General features: G+C 39.0%; 1 protein-coding gene across 2 annotated transcripts in view; it reads right to left on the reverse strand.

Annotated features, from left to right (window-relative positions):
- The window catches only part of LOC128732629 (myb-like protein AA), a 237,842-nt gene that overhangs the window by 13,199 nt on the left and 199,447 nt on the right, over nt 1–25,196 (reverse strand). For both annotated transcript variants that reach the window (XM_053825922.1, XM_053825921.1), the window contains one exon: nt 4,161–4,308. In XM_053825922.1, coding sequence (XP_053681897.1) covers nt 4,161–4,308 — 148 coding nt within the window. The remainder of the gene's footprint in view (nt 1–4,160; nt 4,309–25,196) is intronic.

The raw sequence follows: 25,196 nt of genomic DNA on the forward strand, positions 1-25,196 counted from the left end.
GACGCTCTTTCTTGTGAACCGATTCATATGAACGGCTCAGGAGTCGTTCACTCATCCCTATTTAATCGTGATCGTAAGACATCTCGTTGGGACGAGGAGCCTTTAACACTTTTTCTAGCGTACTTCCCAGGCAGAGACTTGATGTCCAGGTTCAATCGTCGTAAAGAATCCTCGACCCTTTGGGACGAGGAAACTTAATCGCTTTTTCCTGATAGGAAGAAAATCAAAGTCACCGTAAACAGATTATGTATTTAACTGTCGTCCCTGCCTGTGAATCAAGGCGATCACGATGGAAATGAATGTGGCAGGGCTATCCTACTCTAAGTCCGGTCCTCAGTCCTGGTGTAAGGATATTAGACCTTGAAACTTTTCGTTAATTTTCATTAGTTAGTGATTGAAAAAGAAAATTCTATTGTGAGTCGATCCATGAACCATGAAAATCGTTCAAAAACTTTCATATTTTCATGGGAATTTAAATTATGGAATGGCATCCTGCGGTAAGATGTAGTCCGACGTCAAAATAATGTTTGTGTTAGGAGATAGCGACTTGGTTTCTTCGGTAAAGTTGTAGTAAATGCAAAAACATGCAACTTGGCTGAAAAAATGATATTTCTATCTCTGTCGGGTGCAGAGTTATAGAGCATTTTCTTTGGAAGTCTCATAAAACTTAGTTTTTCATGCTTAATTTTTGAAAGTTCCATTTTACAAGAATGCATTGTTCTGGGCAATTATCAAAGCACACAAAACTCACCTTTTTGCAGAAGGCCATAAATCTGTTGGGCCTATTCTTGTAAAGTTAACACACACTGAAGTCGCTTTTTACTCGAATTTCGGAATTTACGCGGTATTTTTTACGCGAATTTCGGAATTTACGCGGTTTTTATTACGCGAATTTCGGAATTTACGCGATTTTCGGAATTTACGCGGTTTTTTACGCGATTTTCGGAATTTGCGCTGTTTTTTTACGCAAATTTCGAAATTTACGCGGTTTTTTACGCGATTTTTGGAATTTACGCGGTTTTTTTACGCGATTTTCGGAATTTACGAGGATGATCTCAAAATGTCTATTTTTTCGCGTAGTGTTGAAATCTACTGCTTTGCCAAAGAAACCATGTCTCATCTAATACAGAAAAGTTAGCTTTATAAAGTTAAAAAGTTATTATACAATTGCTAAAATAAAAGCTACAGATGCCAGGAAAAAAGTTCCACTTTTCGCCCCCAAAAGATACAAGGGTTTCGTCTCATGTTTATAGAACTCTAATTACAGGCACGTTTAATTAATCGGTCTTCGATAGCCCAATTTTCCACTTAACTTCTTTAACTTGAGGTGCTGGGATTATGAAAATTTTTTTCGCCTGCCTCTACTACTTTGACGTTGAAGTATTTATCGAAAAACAGTATCCCAACATCCCAACGAGTCTTTTTTGCCAGCTTCACTGCCTGTTAAAAGTTTTGCTATTAGGCTAAACATATTGAATAAGCAGCGGAGGACTTGATCCCACGACTCACAAGTTCTGGTCGAGTGTGTTGTCCAATTACACCACCACGCCGTCTTTATTCTATAGTGTACGCTCTTTCAATTCTGTTATTCTGTTATTCACCACACATTTACACATAAAATTACATAATTTTTCGATTTTCACATCAGGCATTTACTTATCCCTGAGAAAGTAAATTACTAACACAGGCGCTGAAGCTTTTTTAGTTAAAACGTCTTTGGATAATCGTTTAATACAGAGAGATTCCATTTCATCTGATTTTATTTACGTGTATTCTCATCCATGTGTCTCAGACCAAGGAAAGCTCTTTGAGTTTCAAATATCTTACAGATTTGTTTAAATTCTCTCAAACTGCTTGCCTGTTTCGCGGTTTCAGGAAGCTAGTTGAACAAACTGTTGCCCTTATGAAACAATGAGTTTTGCGTGCACGTTTTTCTGAAATTTTGCACACCTCCAGCATGTCTTGTTTGGTAGCGATGCACATCTCTTCCGTACACTATCGTGTTTGTCAGGCCTTTTGTCACACAATACACAAAAACCAACGTATAAAGCTCGATTCGCTGTTTTCTAGACATACACTGCAAACAATCTGACATATACGTCCTTGGCGCTAGTCGATTACAACATAGAATTGAACGCAAACTTTATTCTGGAGAATCTACATTCGTTTCATCTGTTATTTTGATACAAGAAACAGGACTGTAGCACAATTGCTCGAAATCCAAGTGTGGGGCTATGATTGACTTACAAATCACAATCTTTGCTTTTGTAGTCAAGAAATGATTGGTTCTACACAGTACACCAAACTTCCGAGCAGCCTTACGGATCGTATAGTTAATGTGCTCATTGAAGTTTAATTTCGTATTTGCTGAACCTCTTCTCCGTCAATTCGGACGGACTGGTCTATCTCTGTAACTCTGTAGCTGTCTAGTAACGACCACATATTTTGTTTTAACAACGTTCAACTTAAGTTTTTTTTCCAGTTCAGTCATTCAGAGAAGTTATTCAATTCATTGTTCATCACATTGAAAACACTCATCGTAGCTGTTAGCGATTACAAACAGTACTGTATCGTCCGCATAAAGGTAGACTTCTGCCCTCACCCAAAATTCGTTTCACATTATTCATATACAAAATAAACAACAACGGTCCAAGCATACTGCCCTGTGGAACACCCAGGTTTACTGGAGCTTCTGGTGACACACATCCCTCGTGCCTCGTTACTTGCACGCGATTTTCCAAATAGCTTTAAAACCACTTCAGTACAGTTCCGCGAACACCAGAATGTTTCAGAACTGCTCCATCAGCTTTGTTCGATCAATTGTCTCGAAGTCACGTTTAAGATCAGTACAAACGGCTAAGACTATTTTGCTTTGTTCTTTGCATTGATTCCACTTTAAAGCCTGACTATCCTTCCAGCAGTGAACCAGTACGTTTTACATACGCCATCAATTGCTCTTTCACAATCGTTTCTAGCGCCTTCCTTTGCAGCGGTAATAAGTCGGTAATCATATAATCTGAGTTTCTTGATATTTTCGGTGAAAATTAGACCAATACTGTGTTTTCAGCGGACGTTTCGACCTACTATTCTTCGGTCATTGACTACGATTGACTTCGGTCATTGACTACGTCATTCGAATAGCAGAACACAAAAATGACTCTAAAAAATCTGAAGCAAGAACAGGTTTAGCTTTACATACAATACAAGAAGGTCATATATTTGATTTTAGCAAAACGTGGATTTTAGAAAAAATAAACAACAAAGACACGAGATTAGCAGCCGAAATGTTTCACATAAAAGTTAGAGGAAACGAGAGAACAGTCAATTTACAATGAGAAAGCGGAAATTGTAATGACATATACAACGGACTAATGCTCAAATTACGACAATTGGACGACAAGAAGAAAAAACGATAGCTTAGCTTAGTTAGATAGATGACGAGGTAGAGAATATACGTGTTAATGTAAGTGGGTAACATCCGAAGAAAATTGTTCAATGTCTACTGTATAAATCATCCAATAAATGTTATATGTTTTAGGCGTAGTCAATGACCGAAGAATAGTAGGTCGAAACGTCCGCTGAAAACACAGTATTGGAAAATATCAAGAAACTCAGATTATAAAGCGAACGGTGACTAACTCAAACAAAAGTCTGTAATCATCTGGTTTTGTCGAGTTTGCGATTTTCGACATTGAAAATCATCTATGTCTTGGTTAAGTAATATATGACACAGACACAGTGACAGATCATAATCTCAGTAGAAATTTTTTCTTTCTAGCCTCTTCAACTATTTTCAGTGTCCCCGGGGAAAATTTAACACCATGTTGAGAGATTTTTCAAAAATCACCAAAACAGTAAAAATTCAACATAGCAATTGCTAGGAGCTTTTTAATATGTTATTAACAAGTTTCATTAATTGATTTAGATTAAAAGTTGAAGTAAAAGGATTATAGAATACAATAATTCTACCGATAGAGCGTTGTTTCAAGTTACCCCATTTCCCAGTACATTACACGTTCCGTTCAAGTTTTATGAACGTGGTTTGTTTTTAAAGTTTTCAAACAATTTCGCTTTTATTTTTTAGTGGTTTTGTAATCAACTGAAGCCAAATCTGTGTCCCAAAGGAAAGCGATAGCGTGGTCGTTCCATATTCTACTTACTTTGACGATTCCTTTATCGCAGGCGAGCGTAACGTCACACAGTTTCTCATCTTGCAGCAGGGTGGTTAACACGGTTGTCAGGTTCGACTGATGGTTGTTCCAGCGTAAACAGTACTGCTGGTCCATTGTTCCTGTGTCAGTGCTGTTCCTGTAATTAAACAAAAGCAAGAGAAAAAAATAGTGATGTTAGTTTCAATAAAACTTGTACGCTAGAAAATGTGTCGTCGTGAGAAACAAAGAACCGGAATTTTGTTTACGGTTGTTTGGGTTTGTGTGTGCGTGTGTGTCTGACACCGTAGAACACTTTGGTGCCAAGCTCTGTCTGTATACATAATGTCAGACGGAGGGAGCCCTTTTTCGGGGGAAACAAAAAAAGATTGCCTTAAACGCCTGTCTCTGAGTGATGGGTTGCCTGTAAACATAAGGTTTTTATGCTGTAAGACTGTCATGATTCTGACTGACACCGTTGTCGGTCGGCGGCAGAATGGTAGAGGGAATGGAGCTGATTTTCCGCTCGTTTTGTGTCCGGAGCTGGTGGTTACACAGGAAAAAGTGGACAACTTGGGACTTACATTACCGTTGGTAGTAAAGTTTGTTGGAAAATTTCGTAATTGCCTGTATCATGATGCTTCAAAAGGTGTGCCCTTTTTTGGCCTGTTTACTGTTGGCGAAACTGCAACTGTGGCGTCCGAAATTGGAGGGAATGAAATTAAATATACCTTTCCGGCCGCAGCATCGCCGGGGTGGTGTCTAACAAACTATTCACATTGGACAGACGGTCGGAGTCAGCAGAGTAGAGGTGGCAAGATCTGGTTCCATTTTATTATGGAAGACGCAGGAAGGCAGCAGAAGGTTGGTGTGTGCTGAACGGGAAGTGGATAAGAACAAGATGCTCAGAATTCTGCTGACGTAGGCGTAATCAGGGCCAATTGCAGACTTTGAGGGTCCGGATGACTGTTTGCATGTGACACTCTTCGTTGTGTAAATAGGTGAACTAGTGCTCATCCTCTAGGAAAAGAACCAGGTCTGCTGCTGCTGCTGCTGCTGCTTAAGTGGTCGATGATGGCATATGTGAAAGACGGCAACCCATGCTGTGAAGTACATACAAACGGGTTATGAAGTTCAGACCGAACGGTCTAGAATGCTGCTTCAGTCGGAAAAGCACCTAGCTAAGTAGGTAGCTCGAAGTTTTGTCGGTCAAAAAGAAACCAAAGCAAATCAACATGATTTTTGGTGTCTTGACAGTCAGTTTAAAAGCAGGATTTCAAAGAACTTTATGTTGACCAAAGACAAACATTTTAGCTCTCTCGATTGGCTTTCGAAGACGTTTCGTCTTGTTACTGGCATTGGAAATTGTCTTTTCTATTGACTTTGAGGTGGGCGAATTTATAATTTAGGAAGTGCTGAAATAGAAGAATATAGTGTGTGTCGACTTCGACTGTCGGGGTTTGTTGGCTGAGTGATTTTACAATTGAAGGCAAAATTTCGACAGTTTCAAGTAAACAACTGTACCTACATTTGTGTAACGACAAAAATCTTTGGCAGCAAATGGCTCTGGCTATTATCTAATAAAATTCTATGCAAAGTCGGCCCACCACCGCCAAACAGTGCGCAGCACTGGATGATGCTGCCATCTTCGGAATTCGTACCATTCAGTCACATTTTTTCGCCACTTTCGCATTTAACTAACGTTCCATACTGCGCTCTAGTAGTGTGACGATGTCCACATCTTAAAAGCTTGCAGAGAGTAGTCGTCCAAATGAATAAATTTGCTCTCGCGTGTGCAACCGACCTTAACCTAAAATTCAAAATTTAAACTAAGGCAGGGGCCAGAAGCGCGTGTTCGCGAAAACAAAAAATAAAATAAACATCGCTTCCTATGTGTACCGAACCGACTACCCAGCAGCACCAGCAAGCAAATGGCATTCAGAATTCAGTCAATGTCAAACGTCTGTCAATCGAGAGTCGCGTTAGGAGAAAAGGGTTTGCCTTTTCGGGGCCGACCGGCTCCGAACGGTACGGTTTTCGCAAAACCCACCGCTGCTGGTGAGGACCCGCGCCTTTGGCCCGGGGGCTATTGAGTTGAGAATGAGACCATAACCGACAAGTTCATTGTGACTTTGTTTGTGTGTTTGTGTGTGTGTGTGTGTGTGTGTGTGTGTGTGTGTCTGTGCGATTTGCGGTTTGCGGTTTGGGACCGACCAAAAGGCCCAGGCCGTAGGCCGGCGTAAAATAAATATGAAAGGTGGCTGACGGTAAATCGTCTCACCGCCGTCTGACGTCAATAAAGACCCAACCGAGGCATTCCGAGGGTGGTGATAAGTTTAACACAAACGAACTGCTCGAGGTTGTTGTTGGGAAAAGTTTTTCGGAACGGTCAGGTGGCGGACGACCGATGCTGCTGTCTTACTGTGGGATTCTGTTATTGAGGTAGATATTGATGATAACTGCTGGTTAACTTGCGGGCTAGCTAGATAGTAATTGGCGAGCAAAAGTTAGGTGCTGTGATTAGATAGTTAAGCAAAAATGATCGTCAATACCGTACCAACTTTTGATTAAGTATTATGTTTTGACCTACAGGACACATTTCGTAGAGTTAATCTGTATACCGTGACCGCACGTAAAACTTAATTTGTTTTAGAAGTGAAAATAAGTCGATTGCTAAAAACAAAAAAAGAAGTAACAGAACTAAAGAACGCGGAGTCGTTCTAATACTTTTCAAATAATTATATTGGACCAAAATTGGTCCAAAAACCATGATAAGACGATAGACGGCGGGAGCACTCGCAGCCAATGTTGCAAATCGAGTGAGAAGCAAACGATTCCCACGCTCACGCGAGCGAGTATGGAAAGAAAAGCACCAACGCTTATGCCACTGACTTAAGCGTACGCCTAACAACCGGCATTGCTATGTACTGACACTCTGTTACCTGCACACTTGCGAACGCACAGCCTCGTAGCGTATTTCTGCATAGCCCACTCACGAAGCAAACAACTCATGAGCAGCCAGCTACCCGCTGCGGGCTAGCGGCACACTGAGACACACAGATTTTGCATTGCCTTTTGTTTTCTTCTTCATCGCGACGATTGTGGTTGTTAGCTAAATACATATTCACAAAAACTCGTCCTAGTGCATGAATAAATAAGAGTGAGCGTTCGAAAGGGATGTTTATGCCGGCTTGTTTGCTAGAGCAAATACGTGTGTGTGTCTGTAAAAAGACCAAACAAGTGTGAGCTTCGCAATACTGCTCGCGGCTTGCGGCCGTCTCGCCCTGAATCATCAATAAGACAATTTTTTCATAACGGTAGTTCTTTTTTTACAATTAGTAGAAGAAAGTAATGAAACAAAGATGTTGATAAGATCCAACAGAATGGGAACAGGTGTGAAGGATAAAGAGCGGAAAATTAGGTAAGAAAGGGTCATTTAAGCAACATATGTCTGACCTCAATAGAAAACACGAAGTTGGTCTAATCTATAAGACGTTTACAACACCCCGAATGACTTACTATAGTGCTTTTCGCAGAATAGTTAGTAGTGGGAAGAATGGTAGACTGAATGAAACTGCGAAACTTCGATATGGGTATAAAAATATATTGCATAGTCCAATTGGTAAGTGGGACTTTAACCCACACTCTCGGATGGCGCCCGAGTGTTTTGACAATTAAACTATCACCACACGACAGACGACACCCTACATTAGATGGTCTCACATCTAGTTTCCGTCCTTCCATTCGTCTAACCGTTCGTATGTACACACATACGCTCACCTGCCGACGGTAATTATTTTTTAAATGATTGTTCTTTTTTCCTTGAAATGGTCTTTCGCGTTCATTCACCTTTGTTTTAATGTTATATTTGATTTAACTTAATAAGCATAAATACATGTAAATAAATAGTCTTAAATTTGTTTCAATTTGGCTGTAGAATTCTTAGAATTGCATGAAATTTCGTGCTGATTCTTAGAATTGTATGATATTTCGTACAAAGACATAGTTAATAGATGTATGAATGAGAATTATATTTTAAAAACATTGTGGGCTACCGTTTTCTCAAAAAAAACTTCCGGAAACTAAACTTACAAAAAAAAAATTGCGACAGAACAAAATTGAAGAGAACCGTTTTCATCGCACATTCCATTCGTCCGGCATCCGACTTTCACCACTAGTACAAGGAAAATCCCTCCAAGCGGTATCTGTAGCTGATTGATTTAACACCTCTGCTACTCTCCACTATTCAGTTTATACCTACTCCGACTAATATCTTTCGTAGCACTGCATAAAGAACTGCCGGTCTAATAAGTGTTTTGAATATTGACAGCTGCTTCTCGATCGTACCGTTTTGCGAAGGACAAAGGCCCGATTTTTCGCTTGAATATGCCGCTGAATCTTCATACTAGTGCTGTCCGCGGTCACCAGTGCTGCAAAATACGAGCATTCATCTGCTACTTCTAGTTCGTCCTAGCTTCGGCTAGACATGTACTAAAACTGGAACTACTTCTAGTTCGTCACTGTGGGAGGTGTGCGTTTGTCTCCTTTGAATCTCTTGCTTTCATGCATTTGATCTTCGATGCATTTATTCTTAGCCCAATCTCCCTAGATTTTGCTTTCAGACTGACTGGCGTAGGTTGTCAACGCCGTCGCAAACTTTCTGGCAATAATATCAAAATCATGTGTGAAACTTACGAGTTGATTACCTTTAATGAAAATCGCACTTTTTGATTCGATGCGCGCTCCGTCACCTTGTTTCAATTCTCACCGCGTCTCGAAGGGACTCGAGAGATCCGAGATTTCCGGATGCACACGAAACACTCGTTCGGAGCACGTCAGTCGCGTTAGTTTGTCTGGAAAATCGTGTTCGTTCATTAGCTGCTATAGCTGGTCTCGATCAACTGTATCGTATGCTGCTTTGAAGTGAATAAAGGTATGATGCGCGAAATGCGAGCCGGAATAATTTCCTACGAAGTCATATGCTATCGGTGGCATCCGGCGTAACAAGTTCTGGGCGAGTACCTTGTAACCCAAGCAACAATGTGAGTTTTACTGTATTCTTATGGGGGTTTTTATGACCAATTTTGGTCTAAAAAGCCATCATAAGAGTGTAATAAAAATCAAAATGTTACTTGGGAGCGTTCATTAGTGTTTCACCTCGATAGTTGTAGCAGTCGAGCTCATCTCTCTTTCTATAGATGGGACAAACCACTTCTTCATCCATTCCACCGGTGGGGCTTCTTCTCCTCCCGAATCTTGAAGGCGTGTAGAGCCATCACTAGCGTTTCCCGGTCATGTTTGAAAAGCTCTGCAGGCAGGCGGCCCATACCGACGGCTTTGTTGGTCTTCAGCAATTACATTTCTCGTTTGCCTTCCCGGAAATCATGTACCGGAACATTACTAACAGTTTCGGACATCCTTAGGATAACTTCCGTTCCGCCTCCTCCCGCAACTTCGCCAGGCTAATTTTTACGGTGAAAGGCGATGGTGGAGCATTTTACGATGCTGAAGGTAAGCATCTTACTCGAGCACCAACCTTCAAATTTGTCCACTAGGCGTTGCAGTTCAATGGCATTCGATCCAAGGTTGCTCCCCTGCGCTACGGTACGTCAGAGATGTTGCAGAACGAGTCGGACAGTTTGGACCCGATCTTCACACTCAACCTACGATATGTTAGGTACGAGCATAGTCACTGTAGCAGCATGGAGCGGAAACGCACAGCTTTTCAAGCCTTGCAAGGAGAATACCGTTTAGTTTTTGACGTAGGACTACGTCTCTCAGGAAGGTAGCTGATACAATGTCACGAAAAAATGAAAGATTTTGAACGCTAATAGCTCTGCCAATTACGAATGGATTCGATTAGATGGTTTGAATATCAATCGATTCATAATATATGTAACAATTATATGGTTTTTTTACAATTTTCATTTTCAATCACTAAATAGTGCAAATTACCTTAAGGTTTCAAGGCATTTTTTCCCATACATTTTCTTTCTGATTATCTTGCTTTATAGGCAGAGACGACATTAAAAAGTATTATTGTGGTTTCCTTCCACAAAAAAACTACAAGGTATACAGCCCTAAGTGTTGTACGAAAGAGTGACGTAGAACTATATCAGATAATCAGATCAAAGACTAATGTAAACTGCATTTCTGGCATATGTATGTTTATAAGAATCTGTGTGTGCCATTGTTTAAGTGAATGTTTAAAAGAGAAGAGCGAAATATTCGGATTCAATTCTTCATTTAATGCAATGGTGGCTTTGAAAATACGCGGACGGGGGTTCATAAGTACAACGCCTGCAACCTTTGAGACGTAGAGATTTCTTATAAAAATCACTTGTGTGCATCATAAAGTTTGAAATGGTAATGCATGACCAATTTCTGTTTTATTTGTATGAGAGTCCTTGTCCTCCTACAAACCTCCACATGCCAAATTTGGTTCCATTTGGATGATTAGTTCTCGAGTTATGAAGAAATTTGTATTTTATTTGTATGGGAGCCCCCCTCTTAGAAGAAGAAGGGGTGTCTGTACACCATAGAAAAAAATCTTACCTCCAAAAACCCCCACATGCCAATTTTGGCTCCTTTGGTTGATTAGTTCTCGAGTTATGAGGAAATTTGTGTATTATTTGTACCCTTCCAAAGGTCTCAATTAACCATAAAAAATGTTTGCCTTCTAAAGCCCCAACATGCCAAATGTGGTTCCATTTGCTTGATTAGTTCTAGAGTTTTGAGGAAATTTGCATTTAATTTGTATGGGAGTTCCCCCTCTTAAAAGGGGAAGAGATCTCAGTACACCGTAGAAAAAAATCCTGCCTTCTGAAACCTCATAGAGTTATGAGGAAATTTGTATTTCATTTGTATGGGAACCCCCTCCCTTGTAGAAGGGGAAGGGGTCTCAGTACACCATAGAAAAAATGCTTACCTCCAAAACCCTCCACATGTCAAATTTGGTTCCAGTTGCTTGATTAGTACTCGAGTTATGAGGAAAGAGGGGAGGGGTCTCAGTTTATCATAGAAAAAATTCTTGCCTTCTAAAAACTCTACATTCCAAATTTGGTTCCATTTGCTTGATTAGCTCTCGAGTTTCATTTGTATGGAAGCCCCCCCTCTTACGCCATCCTTAAAATTGCTCTCTTATCCCCCTATAAAATTGCTGGTCATTTTATCTATCCAACGATATATAAATTGTTCAGTTTCGTTCAGTAGATTAGTAGTTATTAGTATTTGAAATCTTTCATTCAAACGTTACACTTCTATTTCGTTTTCACAAAGTGCTACTCTGTCCCAGTATAGCAAACAAAGACGTAGTCCTACGTCAAAAAAATAACAAATCCCCCTTATCCCAACAGGTCGAAGATTCTTTGCGACGTTTAAACCTATACCAATTTTTGATATCTTTGCTTGGGAAGTACGCCAGAGTGCAAAACCACCGCTTTTCTTCAACCGATTTTATCGTTTGAACATTTACCTAGTCCAATTTGATGTCGTGAAAGTGAAACGTCATAGAAAAGTGAGCGATCATTCTTTTCTTTTCCCAGATTGCATCCATACACTGCAAAAAAATGTTCGGAACTGTTTTCTTGCACGGTAACAGGGCTGAAGGGATATTTGTGCATGTGACGAGATGCAGCAATTCTCAAAGCGAGGAAAATCAGCGCCTGTCTTATCCAAGAATAGTTTTTGAGCGTTTCATTTACTGCTTTGCGTTAGTTAGTTGCTTGCAATTTTTTGCAATTGAAACTGAATTTCTGTCAAGTATGCAATTAGCTGTAAAGTAGAGTGTCAAAATTAACTAGTAAGATGCAGAGGACGTTAGCTAATTGATACTTTAACTGGCTGTCCTCATGTTAGTTGTAACACAATTATACTTCAAATCAGTCTATCACAATGAATGCGAATTAGTGTTGTAAATGATAACCCAGAATAGCTATTCAACGTCCCGGAAAAAAATAACCATAACACGATGATAAAAATTATGGTAACAGTAGGATACAACATACAGTAAAAACAATAAAATTTATCGTCCGAAAAGATAACCAAACTATCAAACTTCTTGGTTTTCAGAGATTCTACCATAAAAATGACGGGTCGTTAAGTATCTTAACAATAAAAAAATCTATTTTTTCGCGAATCAAAATTTTCATTTACAGTAAAAGTTATCATTCTTTTATGGTATTTTTTTTGGCGAAAAAACTAAAAATAATTAAAAAAGGCATAATGAAATATGGTCAATTCTGTAGTGTAAAATAAGAAACAAAAATATCAATAAAATTTGAATTTGAGGCACTTATACAATAATTTTACCAAATGTTCAATAAAAACTGTTGTAAACGCATTGTTTCTACTACAAAATTCAATGTATATTTTTTTTACGGGGTGCTAGGTGTTGTTCACTGAGACAAAAACAGCCGTGTCAGCTTCGAAATCCCAGAAATCAATAAAGCGCGTTTAAGCCGTATTAAACCAGAACCAGCGAGCGTCGCTCTGTCGATCGTCGTGATTAATTAGAACTTCTGATAACAGTCGTCTGGCCGGCTGCTTATTTTGAATGAAATCAGACCAGCGAATATCGCCGTTATTTTCTTTGGTAGCACAATGTCGAATGCCAAAGAATAATTTCTGTAGTTTCTAAGCATAGTCAAGGATTTTAACAAACATTCTGATGTCAAACGACACTGTTGAAATCCCATTTATTACAACTACAACTACAGCTATGATAATAGTATCAATGATGTTGTTACACTCTTAATGTAATGTGTACGGAAATAGCCTGAAAAAACTCCTTCCTGCCAGTAGGTCCTTACTCAAAGCTATCCACCTCATCAGTCTAAGTAGAAGAGAATGTATGTTTTACCGCTTCATTACCGGGAGGAGATGGAAGGATAATTTACTGCACACAGGTAAGTGCATGAAATATTAATAGGTTAAAATGATGTAATAAACATTCCCGGTCCCGGTGTGCGGTCTGTTGCTGTCCTGTTCTGTGGTGTGACTTGAGAGAGAGTGACAAGAAAAATAACCCCGGCATCCGCTGACTCAGGTAGAATGTCTCCGTATGCCAGGGAAGAAACTGAGTTCTATAAGACTGAATTTGTCAATCAAACTCTGGTTTTAAGCTGATTGACGGATTGCACTAAATTATTTTATTTCTAGTTCGGCGTTCTTCCATCAACTGGCGTACCGGAAGGAGGTTGTTCAAACGATTAAAACAATAGTTGTTCGACTAATTTTGTTCAAGTGCAGCAGTGATTGCACACGAAGACAGGATAGTAACGATAGAAGAGAGTACCTTTCCGGAAGTACAATGAAGTGTGAATCGTTGTCGCTCCTCCTTCGTCTTATACTCTTTCGGCATCTATGTAAGACGGCCACTATACCGGGCAGGACACAACTATTTCCTCCAGGGAACAAGATTGAGAAATTAATTAAGTAGCATACTTTCCACAAACTCTAACGTAAGCATAGCGTGGTTTTGCTATGGTTCTTACACAGCATCGTAAAGCATGTATCGCATCGCGAGACAAGACGAAGTTGGCGAAACAAATTGACGCTTGTTAGTGGACTACTTATAGCAGAATTAATTGTAACCGATCTTTCTACAAGCTAGAAACAAACTCAAAACTTCATAACTCATCGATCTTGTTTCGAAGTAGTTCAAAGTTCAAAGTCGATTGCTGAAACACGCGACGCGTGGTATTCCGAGACATACCAACTTCGTTGGCTGACCTGATTTGCGCGTTGTCGTAACTAAATCGCCGCCGCCAGAATGTTCCAAATGGCCAAAAATGACACAGACTAGCTAACACAGTGTCGCATTTGTGCCCAACACTCTCTACCAGTCGGCCAGAGTGTGCCACAGTCTGTGCCGAAATTTGAATTTCAAACATTTCGAAGGTCAAATTGTGTGCGATTTTTTTTTCTCTTCTCGTCTCGGTCTTCTAACATTCGCACAACCCATCCAGCATCGCAGACCCCGACCCCGACCACCGAACCATTGCGTCGTCGCGTCGCGTCGTGATCGTCGCGGAAGATTTTGATTAGTGCACACAATTTTCATCGTTTCTTATTTTTATTCCTATCTATATAAAACATTTTGGAATGCCCTGTGTAGTGGTGCGTGTTAGTGCTTTATTTATTCTGCATGCTTTTTTTTATTTTGAGTTTTTTTTTCTGCTGATGATACGCGGTTGTCACTCGCGCATCTGCGAACGGCCAGGCCATCGGATGGATGGAACGCGAACAGACAACGAGCGCGAGCAGCACGGCAGCGTAAGAAATTAGGACACAATTGTTGCTGTTGTCTCTGATGTGTGCAAGATTAATTGCCAGCTATTAAAGTTCACCACGGGGAATTAGATGAATTCGGCGGCGGTGTGTGTTTACTGGTGCGAATGCTGCTGGTTGTTATCTACTAACAACTAAGGCAGCAACCAACCAGACGGACGACGACGCGTAGCAATTGAGGACAGTTTTGTTTTTCACTTTAGCCAAGTGAAAGGACATTTGTTGGGCATTTATCGGCGGAAATTTATGCTTTTCGCTAATGGTCCGGCTGTCCGGCTGCTTCGTTATCTTCGCCGCCCGGTGGCAGCATTGTTGCAATAATGGGAGACTCGTTACTGGCTGCCTAACTACTGTTACTGTTGGGTAGATTACAGCGAAAATCAAATGAAAGTTTGATTTGCGGAATTCATTGTGGCCGATAGCAGATCTTATTTCCAACTAAGGGTAGAGGATAATATAAACAAAACTGGCCATTGTTTAAATTCAACTCTTGTTTTGTGGCATTCCAAGCAGATTCATGATGACTAATGCCGTGCTTAATTCGACAAACTATTTCCAAGGAAGGTAGTAAGATACGCACTCGCACAGCACAACTCACATCAATTAATGTATGTATTGTTGCGCACAATTTCATCTGATAAACCGTTGATTATATGTTGACTTTAGTCAACAAATATAAAAAAATTGAGTACAACTAATTGATTATTTGTCAGTTTACTTACACCGATAAGTAAATAATCTAGTTATTTTCGTCTGTTTAGCAAAGCAAAACTGGGTATTCCGTTAATAATAGTTAAGGGAAAATTTGAAAGTTAGACAAAATGGAATTTATTACGTAGTTTGAGGCTTACTAAATCAATTCCCAAAAATTAAATATATATATTTTGGCCATTAGAGGCATGGAAATCTAGACTAATGTGTTTAAGTCATTGAGTCTTAAAATTAAAATTTTCGAACTTCAACGCCTTTTATATATTTGCGTTAGGCGAATATTTTGTTAACAAAAACTTAAACATATCTAGCCGTGGCTTCTTCGGAAGTAGATGTGATGACTCGCTGGTCTTGTTGTCACGAGCGACATAACCTGACCGTTTCTAATAATTCACACACTATCACGGATGTTAAATAGACGAGTACATCTGCACTAACGCGTTCAGCGTAAGGTTTGGCTACGTAAGTAATAAAATAGCAAAAGCTGAAAAATGGGACGGTCTAAAATTGCACCTAAAATGTATTGAAATAAAACAAAGGCTACCTTTCCGCAGTTACTGCGGAGCAAGTCAATGCAAACCATCGGAATGGCACCGAATTCCAGTGAAAAGCAACCAAATAAGAAAGAAGAAAAAGAAGATAGCACGCCGTCCCTGTTGGCTCGTTACAACAAACTACAAGTCGTGCTGTTCTCCAGTTTTTTTGGAGATCGCTGCGAAAGAGAAATTCGGGTGCACCTGTCCATCTAGTAATAAAGCATTTGGAACTGGCAGGGTATGCCTCTCGTGATAACAAGAAGACTGGAATCATCTTATGTCATTTACAGCTGGCCATCCGTAACGACAAACAATTGAAAAAACGTCTGAATAGGGTTGTCATTACCGATGCTGGTTTATTATCGAACATTCAAACCATTTTGGTTAAATGGTTCATCAATGACCAAAGACTGTCCTTTTAAGAACGAAAACCTTTCTATATCTGTAGGTACCTATATGAATTTGGCCTACAAAAATTTCTGTCTCTATGTTCCTCGGAACACTCGAACTAGGAAACTGCTGAACCAATCAAAGGAAAATTTATATGCAGGGGTTTTCGGGGCCGGGGAAGGTTCTTATGATGGGTTTAGACCCCTCCTCCTCTCTCTGACAGGTGAGGCTCTCATACAAATGGAACAGTAATTTCTGTATAACTCGAGAATTAATCAAGCAATTTTTCCAAAGCTCATTCCGAAAAACAACCATAAACCCGCCAGTTCTACTAAATTTTATTTAGAGGCAAGCGTAGCAACTCACGCACCAGGTTCAGCTAGTTTATAGATAAAAATCAAAAAGTAAAAAGCAAAATTATGAGCGCAGAACTACAGTAATCCCCCCAATAAGAACGCTAATAGGGACCGCTTTAATGGAAACCGTGGTAATAAAGTCTACGTAGCATATGGGAATTGACTTAATTGGTACCAACATGGAATAACTCATGATCTTGACCGTATAAAGCGTTGGTGTTTTCGACAAAGTTGTTCAGCAGATCGAGGGCTTGAAGGTGGTAGTCATTTGAGCAACCTTCCCGAAGACCGCAACTTTCTAGATAGTCAGCAGCGCAAGATATAGCCTGTATAAACAAATCACATAGACATTAGCGCGACGTAGTGAGTCAGTTCTGCGCTATTTCTCGTGCCATCTTGAAGGTGGCAGTTATTTGTGCAACCTTCCCGAAGACCGCAATTTTCTAGATAGTCAGCAGCGCAAGATATTACCTATATAAGAGTATTACATATATGCTAGCGCCACGTAGTGAGACAATTCCGCAATAATATAATCCGATGAAAACCCGTTGATGTACTGTACAACTTTGTAGAAGACAGTAACCTTCTATATGGTCAGGATCACGATTTATTCCATGGTGAAACCAATTAAGTCAATTCCCATATGCTACGTTTGACCGCGTTAATGGATTCACTCGAGACCGTCCTTATTAGAAACGTTCTTATTCGAAACCGCGTTATTCGGGGACTGCTGCACAATAAAAATAATAAAATAGCAAAACGCAAAAGTTCATACACTTAAGTCTCTTTTTACGTTCACTATTGAGGGATGTAAAATAGCGGTCGTAAAAAGAGAGGACGTTAATTCGTATTTTGAACGTAAAAAGAAAGGACGTTCAATATGAATTTTGGACGTAAAAAAGGATTCTAGTATAGTACAAATGCATAGCATGCTATGCTATGCTATGCTATTTATAATGATCATATGTATTGAGGAGTCGACGGACATGCAAAGTATACAAGCTGAAGAGCGCAAATGACTAAATTATTTTATCTAAAACAAACATTACATATTTCTTTATAAAAATAGCGAGACAATACATTTGTTTGCTTTATAACAAATTCGTATTTGCCGTTCAAGCTAGAAACGTGGAAGAAATGATACAAAATTTGACAATTTTTGCATATACAATCCATATATGTTATTGAAAATATTAGTCGCATATACAATAAAATATCATTACCCGTTTCGAAGGGTTATTGGTTTGGTACATTATAGGAAAATTATGTCATCCATGTTCCATGTTTATTCATGCCCCAGTATGGACAGGATACTCCAAACTTGAACAGAACTTGAAGAGCATGTTTTATAATGGTTGTTTATCACCTTGTTGTCTTTCATTTTTTCGTCCCTTTCGATGAAAGACTTGGTCCACATGACCAGCCTAATTGATAAAGGGAATCTAAGATGCTCCGAACTCAGAGTATAAAAGGAATGGTCCGATGTGATCATAGCTAAATTACAAGAAATGGTTCCATACGACCCATTTACCCACCAATAATGGTAACCAAAATATTTCTGTATGGTCATAAACTGAAATGATTCGGTACAATAATAATTGATGAAGTATATGGTTCGGAACGACCATAGGCGAATCAAATGGTTCGGTACGACCACATTGATAAGTAACATGGTTCGATACAATCGTTATTCAATTAAGTATATGGTTCGGTAGGATGGTAAATGCTTGAATAATGCGCTTCTTACTGTGAAAGCTCTCTCTGCCGACAAAACAAAGAAACGAATGAGGTGGAGAGGAGAGTAGGGGAGAAGCAGGACATGAACGATGCGCTAGCAGAGGTTCAGTCCTGGTCCTCGTCTATCCTCAACACGCCGACTCGTTGTGAGTCGACAAACGAAGATGTGGCTCCAACTCTCTACTCACGGGTCGAGATTCACTCTGCCTGATCTCTGACTGTGTGCTGGAGAGTGGGCTAAAACAAAAGGAGAGCCAAACAGTTATGGCCAGTAGGATGGTTGTACAATCGCTCAAACAATCTAAAAAAAACATAACGTCGAGTATCCACCCCTAGGTTACTTAAAAGTTGCTGAGTCTCAATAAGAGAGACCTCAGCAAGCTTACCGGTCTTGCAACAGGACATTGTCCGAGTAAATTTCATCTTCGGAATCTCAGTTTCGTACAAGATGATATTTAACTTCGGAACACTTGCTCTGCAATCGTGGAGCACAGATTGTACGCAGACTGCAGTATCTCAACAAGGGGAGATCTGGTTGGCGTCGCCGATCAGGGTACTAGGTTCATAAACCTAGTCATCCCTGATTGGCACATGTCTAGCTCCAGCTACCAGCCTGTCACTTCCTCAATAAATGATAGGTAAGCTTGACGCGTATATTAAAATAAAAAAACGGGGCATACCACAATAGTTCAAAATAATGGACGTAGTGGTAAGAGTGCCCAACAGAGGAGAAGAAGTAGAATATGGTCCGGTACGACCATAGATGGATGAAGTCTTTCAGTACGATTTTTATAGAATAAAATGATACATAGATACATGGAAAGTCGGCGTTACAACCCGCGAGGCCCTGTGCAGATTAAGCAGCGAGGCTGTTTTGTATGCCAGAAGGGCATTATTGACAGTGATAATCTTTTGGGGTAGGCTGTGATTGCTCTACACAGTTTATGGACTGCTCATACCCATTGATGGAGTTGAGCTAGATAGTGGTAATTCTACACCGCAATTCGGTACGATATGGTTAATATAATCAATGACCTATTGGGATTTGGGCTCTAAGAAGGAAACTTCCGAAGAAGGTAAGAATACACAGTTTACGCAATGTAGCAAGCGGTACGTGAATACCCCTAATATGTTTTCTTCACCTAGTGAATGATATAGCGACTGTTTTTGTGGGGTTTATATTTGGCCCGCCTTGTAAACATCATAACATGGTGGTGTTTAGAGCTCCTAATATACAACTTAACAGTACTGCGTCAAACTTTCCTTAGACGATAAGTTTTACGGCGACGGCCTAAGCAATAGTCTCATAATCAAGCTGAGAATCTTGTGAAGAAGTGCGTCGACCACCAGTGTCCAAAGCAAGGGGAAGAGAATTCCTTGCGGATATTCTTTGGTCACCTAAATCGTCACCGACGTATCTCTCAATGATGCTGTGAATTTTTTGGCTTGAAAGCATTGATCGAATCTAGCTTATTGTGGTGTGGTTCATTCCATTTTAGAAGAGAGCCGCAATGATTGAAACGAAGGACTTGTAAATCGAAACCTCTTTCAATATCTAAGAAAGCACAAAGTGACATTTACGTAACGACTCATTCCAAAGCAGTAAGGCCTGATTTCTTCGATTTTTTCTTAATACTTCACACTCTGCATTTAAATAAAAGAGAAAAGATATCAGTGGAAACCACGTAAATATTTCTGAACAGCGAATCGTGTTCTCTACAATCAGGGATTGTCCATTGGAGTATAAAACATTTTTCTCTAGTCATCTAGCGCGAGGCCCACCGAAGCGCGAGCCTCCGTGCGTCCGCACAGGTTTGCCGGCTGGCTCTGGATACATGAAATGGTTCGGTACGACCAATGGTGAATAAAATGATTCTGCATAGCATTTAAATAAAATGGTTTAGTACGACCAAAGGGAAATATAATGGTTTTGTATGGTACATAATAGAATGGTCCGGTACGGCCATAGCCAAATGAAAAGTCTCGGTACGTTCTTTGTTGAATAAAGTATATGGTTCGGTACGATGATTGGGATAAGTAAAATGATTCGGTACGATCATTGTTCACACTTAAAAATATTCGGTAAAATTTTACCGAACTCTAAACAGCTGAACGTTCGCTAAAATGATGTTCAACAATGAAAAGTGAAAATTAAAAAGAGAAAAGGACTATAGAAACTAAACAGTGGAATAAGTGACAATAAACAAAAAAGTTGGATGTAAAAAGGCAAATGTTTTGAGTAAAGGCCAAACCTGAAATTTAGAAATAGGAAACAAAAAATGACAGGTAAAAAACAAAAACTGAAAATTAAAAACGGAAAAGGTAGAAAATAATAAACGGAAAAGGTAGAAAATAAAAAACGAAGTAGAAAGTAAAAATCGGATAGAGTAGTTAAAACTTTTATTTATGATATTTTAGTTGAAAATCGAAATTAAATATTAGAAATTGAAAGTACAAAATTAAAGTTAAAAGATTAAAAGAGTAAAAACAGGGAGGGAGAGTTAAACGTAATAGGAGGATACTTAGAAACAAAAAGGTAAATATAGAAAGCCAGAAGGAGTTAGAAAAAACGTAAACAGTAAAGAGTAAAAAAGGAAAAGATACGAGTATAAAAGCCGAAAAAGGCATAAGATAAAACTAGAGAAATAGATATACAATAACAAACAAGAGCATAATGTCTTAAAAATGAATTATTCCTTTTGAATGAAAAATGATTCGTCGATTATACATATATTTTGCATGATGCCACAGATTTTTGATAAGTTTTCTCACAGTTGACTCCTAACAACTAAAACTGCATCGATAAGTGGAAATGTTTTTTATGCATCGATAAAGGTGTTAATTGAATTTTAAACGTTTGTATTTATTTACTATCAAAAGTCACCTGCTCTAGCTGAATCGCATGCATTCACTAATTGATGTTTCCAACCATCCTCACTCGACCTGTTTCAGCACGGACGTTCGTGCACAAACGTGTCCGGTGCTGATGTTTCGCTACATATAGGTACGATATCTTAAAACACCTTTCTACCAATAGATTGCGCAAGTGGTGTGACACACGTGCAAACTAGTTTCCCAGCCCTGAACGACCCTGACCCAAACCCTGATCGGGGTTCAACTTAAAATTTACTGACTGAGGAAGTGAGAAGTAGAAACCGAATCCGACCTCAACTCTCTCGGTTGGTTTGGAGTGACAGTTCAAGTTTGGACAGACAGTCAGTGCCAGTCAGCAGCGCAGCGCCAGAGGTAGGAAACTTCCTAGGGAAGGCATAAAAAGCGGTTTCTTGACTGTGTTCTAAATTAAACACTACCGTGGTTGGTTGGTTAGTCACAACTCGTAACAGACGACGGAAGACGGTGTCAGCAAAGGTGTCGAAAAAATCGATGTTGAAATGATCCTTTTAATGATGATCCGATTTGTACAGAGATCCATAGATTAGTTCCACTTGTTTTATTATACTTTCTGTCCGAAAATTATGACTGTGTGAAATATATTTCGACTTTCGGACTAGGCTTGGAATTTTGAAAACAGTTACTCTTACATTATTAATTTTTGAGGGTAGGACGAGTGATAAACGCTCAAATAGAGCTTGGCTATCGAAACTAAAATCAAAGTTATTTTCCTCTTTTAACCACCTGTTAGATGCTCGAGACCATCGAATTTATCAACTGTCTACTGAGTAAACACGAACATAGGATAGGTGTTGGCAAAGCACTGAACACTGTGTTAAAGTTGAGGCAATATAAAAGTCTAGTGCGGAGATACTAATGGTTGGTGTTGCTTCCATTATATTTCAATAATTTTTTCTTTCACCTTCGCCCCGGTTGGTGCAGACTGACTGAACGAAAAAATCTTTTCAATTAATTGTATTTCAGTGTCACATTAAAGTATCCACCTCATTGCAAAACTAAACTAAACCAATCAAATTCAGTTGAACTGAATCAATTTGTTCCACGATTTCAGCTTGAATTTCTTTGCTTTATGCAAAAACAAAAAAGGAATCCTACCAGATATCCTTTCCATACATATTTTCACTCATTGGACTTGTAAACGGTTTCACATTTAAATACACATTTCTTCCCCTCGCCTGCTTGCTTGCGCCTAAGTGCTGCTGCAGGAGCTGCAGCGCTCAAATGCACATATGCAACGACGGTAACAACAAGCAGGCAGCAGCAAGCAGCTAGGCACATTGCATTCGAGGCATGCATACACATACACCCATAGCGCACAGGCATGCTGAACCGCACACCTCACGCGGCTACCGGATCCGTTTAAAGTGCAAACCACTTGGTATCGTTTGCAGCAGGAAAAGTTGCACGGTGGGTTTGCTGATCGAATGCATCCGTCACACTTTAAGCCGGTTGAATGGAATTCAAACGGTTAAGTCTAACCGTTTTAATGTCTTATTAAAAACCAGGACCTCATAAGAGTGCCTTGCGGAACCTGCTGTTGCTTGGTGGTATTAAATCCCATTTTTTGGAATCTTCAGCCTTACACCGAATTTCGAAAAGCGCCCACTGTGCACCCCTTTTCGCAAGCAGATGGATCCATGAATGGTCTTTTGATGGTGGTAAATGCTTTCCTGGCTGGTGCGGTTGATCTTGATAAGTAAAACGATGATTGTTGCGGTGGATTCCGAACGAGCCAGCCAGCCGGGCAGGCAGGCAGGCAGCTTTCAGGTTCGGTTATTGTGGCCAACTGTGCGGCACAGAATCCGATGGCAGCAGTAGATTAGCTGAGGCTCCGGCCACGGAACCCTGTGAGTGCGGACTACCAGAGTACAGAGTACAGAGTGTGTGGTGGTGCTTCGCGTGACCATCATGTGACATGCGTTGACACGTTTCGGTTGCGTGTGCCACCGAAAACCGGCAAATTGCTTCTAGTGATTAACGATACTGTTCTGGCTAGGGAAGCGCTCTGTCACTCGAGCCGATAGGAGAATGATGATGATGGAGTGGTGCATTGATTTTTAAATTTTACCCTTCTCGTGTAAGTTTGGTTTTGTTTAACTGACTTTTCCTTACGTTTCAACGATTTACTTATTACTTTTCGAATTTCTTTTGTTTCATGCTAGTTGCTATTTATTTTTAACTTTCTATATTGTACATATTTTTTACTCTATCCTTGTTAATTTTTTACTTTTCATATTTTAGTTAATACTTTTTCTTTTAAGCTTTATTCGTTTCTATTTCTATTGCAATTTTCCTTCTACTTATTACACTTAATTATTATTTACAACTATTCTACGAGAACAGTTTAAAAAGTTTTCAAGATTACAAAAGCTTTATTTTTAGGCTGTACAGTGGTATTCCGATTATATCTACACCTGGTTCAATCTACACCCGATTTAAGGTACCCCCGATTTTGTCTATCATTTTGACCCAATTTTATCTACCTTTTTTTAAATAGTTATTTTAACCGTGCGGCATAAAAATTTGGAAGATTTCATGCATTTATGCATAACAGAGAATATTTCTTTGTATTTTATAGTTTACTATATGGCATCTGAGGTGTGTAATTATACAAAGAATGGGTATAATAATGCTGAAGTCAAATACGCAAAGTAACTTCCATTTATTTTGTAACGCATAATTTTAACATTTCACATTGATCCTTTGAGATTTTTCTATACCGTAACGCTAACGGGCACCCCCCGTCTCCGCTAGGAACTATGGTTAACACCTTTCTCTCCTTATAAATTCTCATCTTTTGAACCATTGAATCGATTTTAATGATTTTATTACAAAAAAATTGTATATTAATGAGCTTTTCAGAAAAAAAACAATAAACTGACATTCAAAGTTTTTATGATTGCAAAAACATTTTTTGTAGGAAACCCTTAAAATCACTTAAAACATTTAAAATATTCGTTATCTATTTTTTAATAATACATTCAATGACAAGCTAGTTGTTTACATACGATATCAAAGAAACAGATGTGACATTTTTAATTTTTGAGATAGTATTTTTTTTAAGAAATAAAGATACGAAAACGTAATGGACTCGCATGGCGTTTTATTTTAGAGACGCATTACTTGGTCAAAAAACCCTTTTATTACTAGTAAAAACAAAAACCATGCGTCTCCATTGTATTCTCGACACTTTATGAAAACTTAGAGTTTCTTTGGTCTACACACCATGTAAACACAAAAAGTGAATGTTTTCAATGTTTTTGCAATAATAAAAAAAATCCTGGGCTTCAGTCCAATATTTTTTTCTGAAAAGCTCTTTAAAATACTTTCCATTTGGTATTAACATCATTCATATCGGTTCAATAGATCAAAAGTTATGAATTTGTAAAGAAAGAAAGGTGGAAAAAATGGTAACTTTTGGGACCACACTGACTCAGAAAAGAGAACCCTAAGTGCCAAATAAAAATACGGTTCTAAAATTTACTGCAAAGGAATAAGTACACAAAATTTAAATAAAATCGGAACAATTTTGAATTTCGATATGTCTTTTTTCATAATATGCTAAGTTGACGTGCATTATGGCTAATGGTTGATATGAATAAAATGAGCCCTAAGCGCAAAATTACGCTGAAATGATACACAATTGAAGAAAACGGTCAACATTAACAATATTTTTCGTTCATTTAAATTATTTTGGAGCAATTTATGTTTCCCCAAATTTGTCTACTTTCCAAATATATTTACCAAAAATTTTCGGATGGGTAGATAAAATCGGAAAACCACTGTAGGTGTTTTCCCATTGTGAGAATTGACGTTAATTCAAATTTCGAACGTAACAAGGAAGGATGTTAATTCCAATTCCGGACGTAAAAAGAGAAGACGTTAATTCACAATTCAGGTGTAAAAATAGAGGTCATTAATTCATATTTCGGACGTTAAAATAGAGGAAATTGATTCAAATTTTGGACGTGAAAAGAGACTGCGGTAATACAAATTTGGACTTAAAAAGAGATGACGTTAATTTAATTTTCAGACGAAATGAGGGAGGACGTTAATTCAAATTCCGGATGTAAAAATAGGGAACGTTAATTCAAATATGTGGACGTAAAAGGAGA

Source organism: Sabethes cyaneus, chromosome 1, assembly GCF_943734655.1.
Source record: "Sabethes cyaneus chromosome 1, idSabCyanKW18_F2, whole genome shotgun sequence".
NCBI classification, from domain to species: domain Eukaryota; kingdom Metazoa; phylum Arthropoda; class Insecta; order Diptera; family Culicidae; genus Sabethes; species Sabethes cyaneus.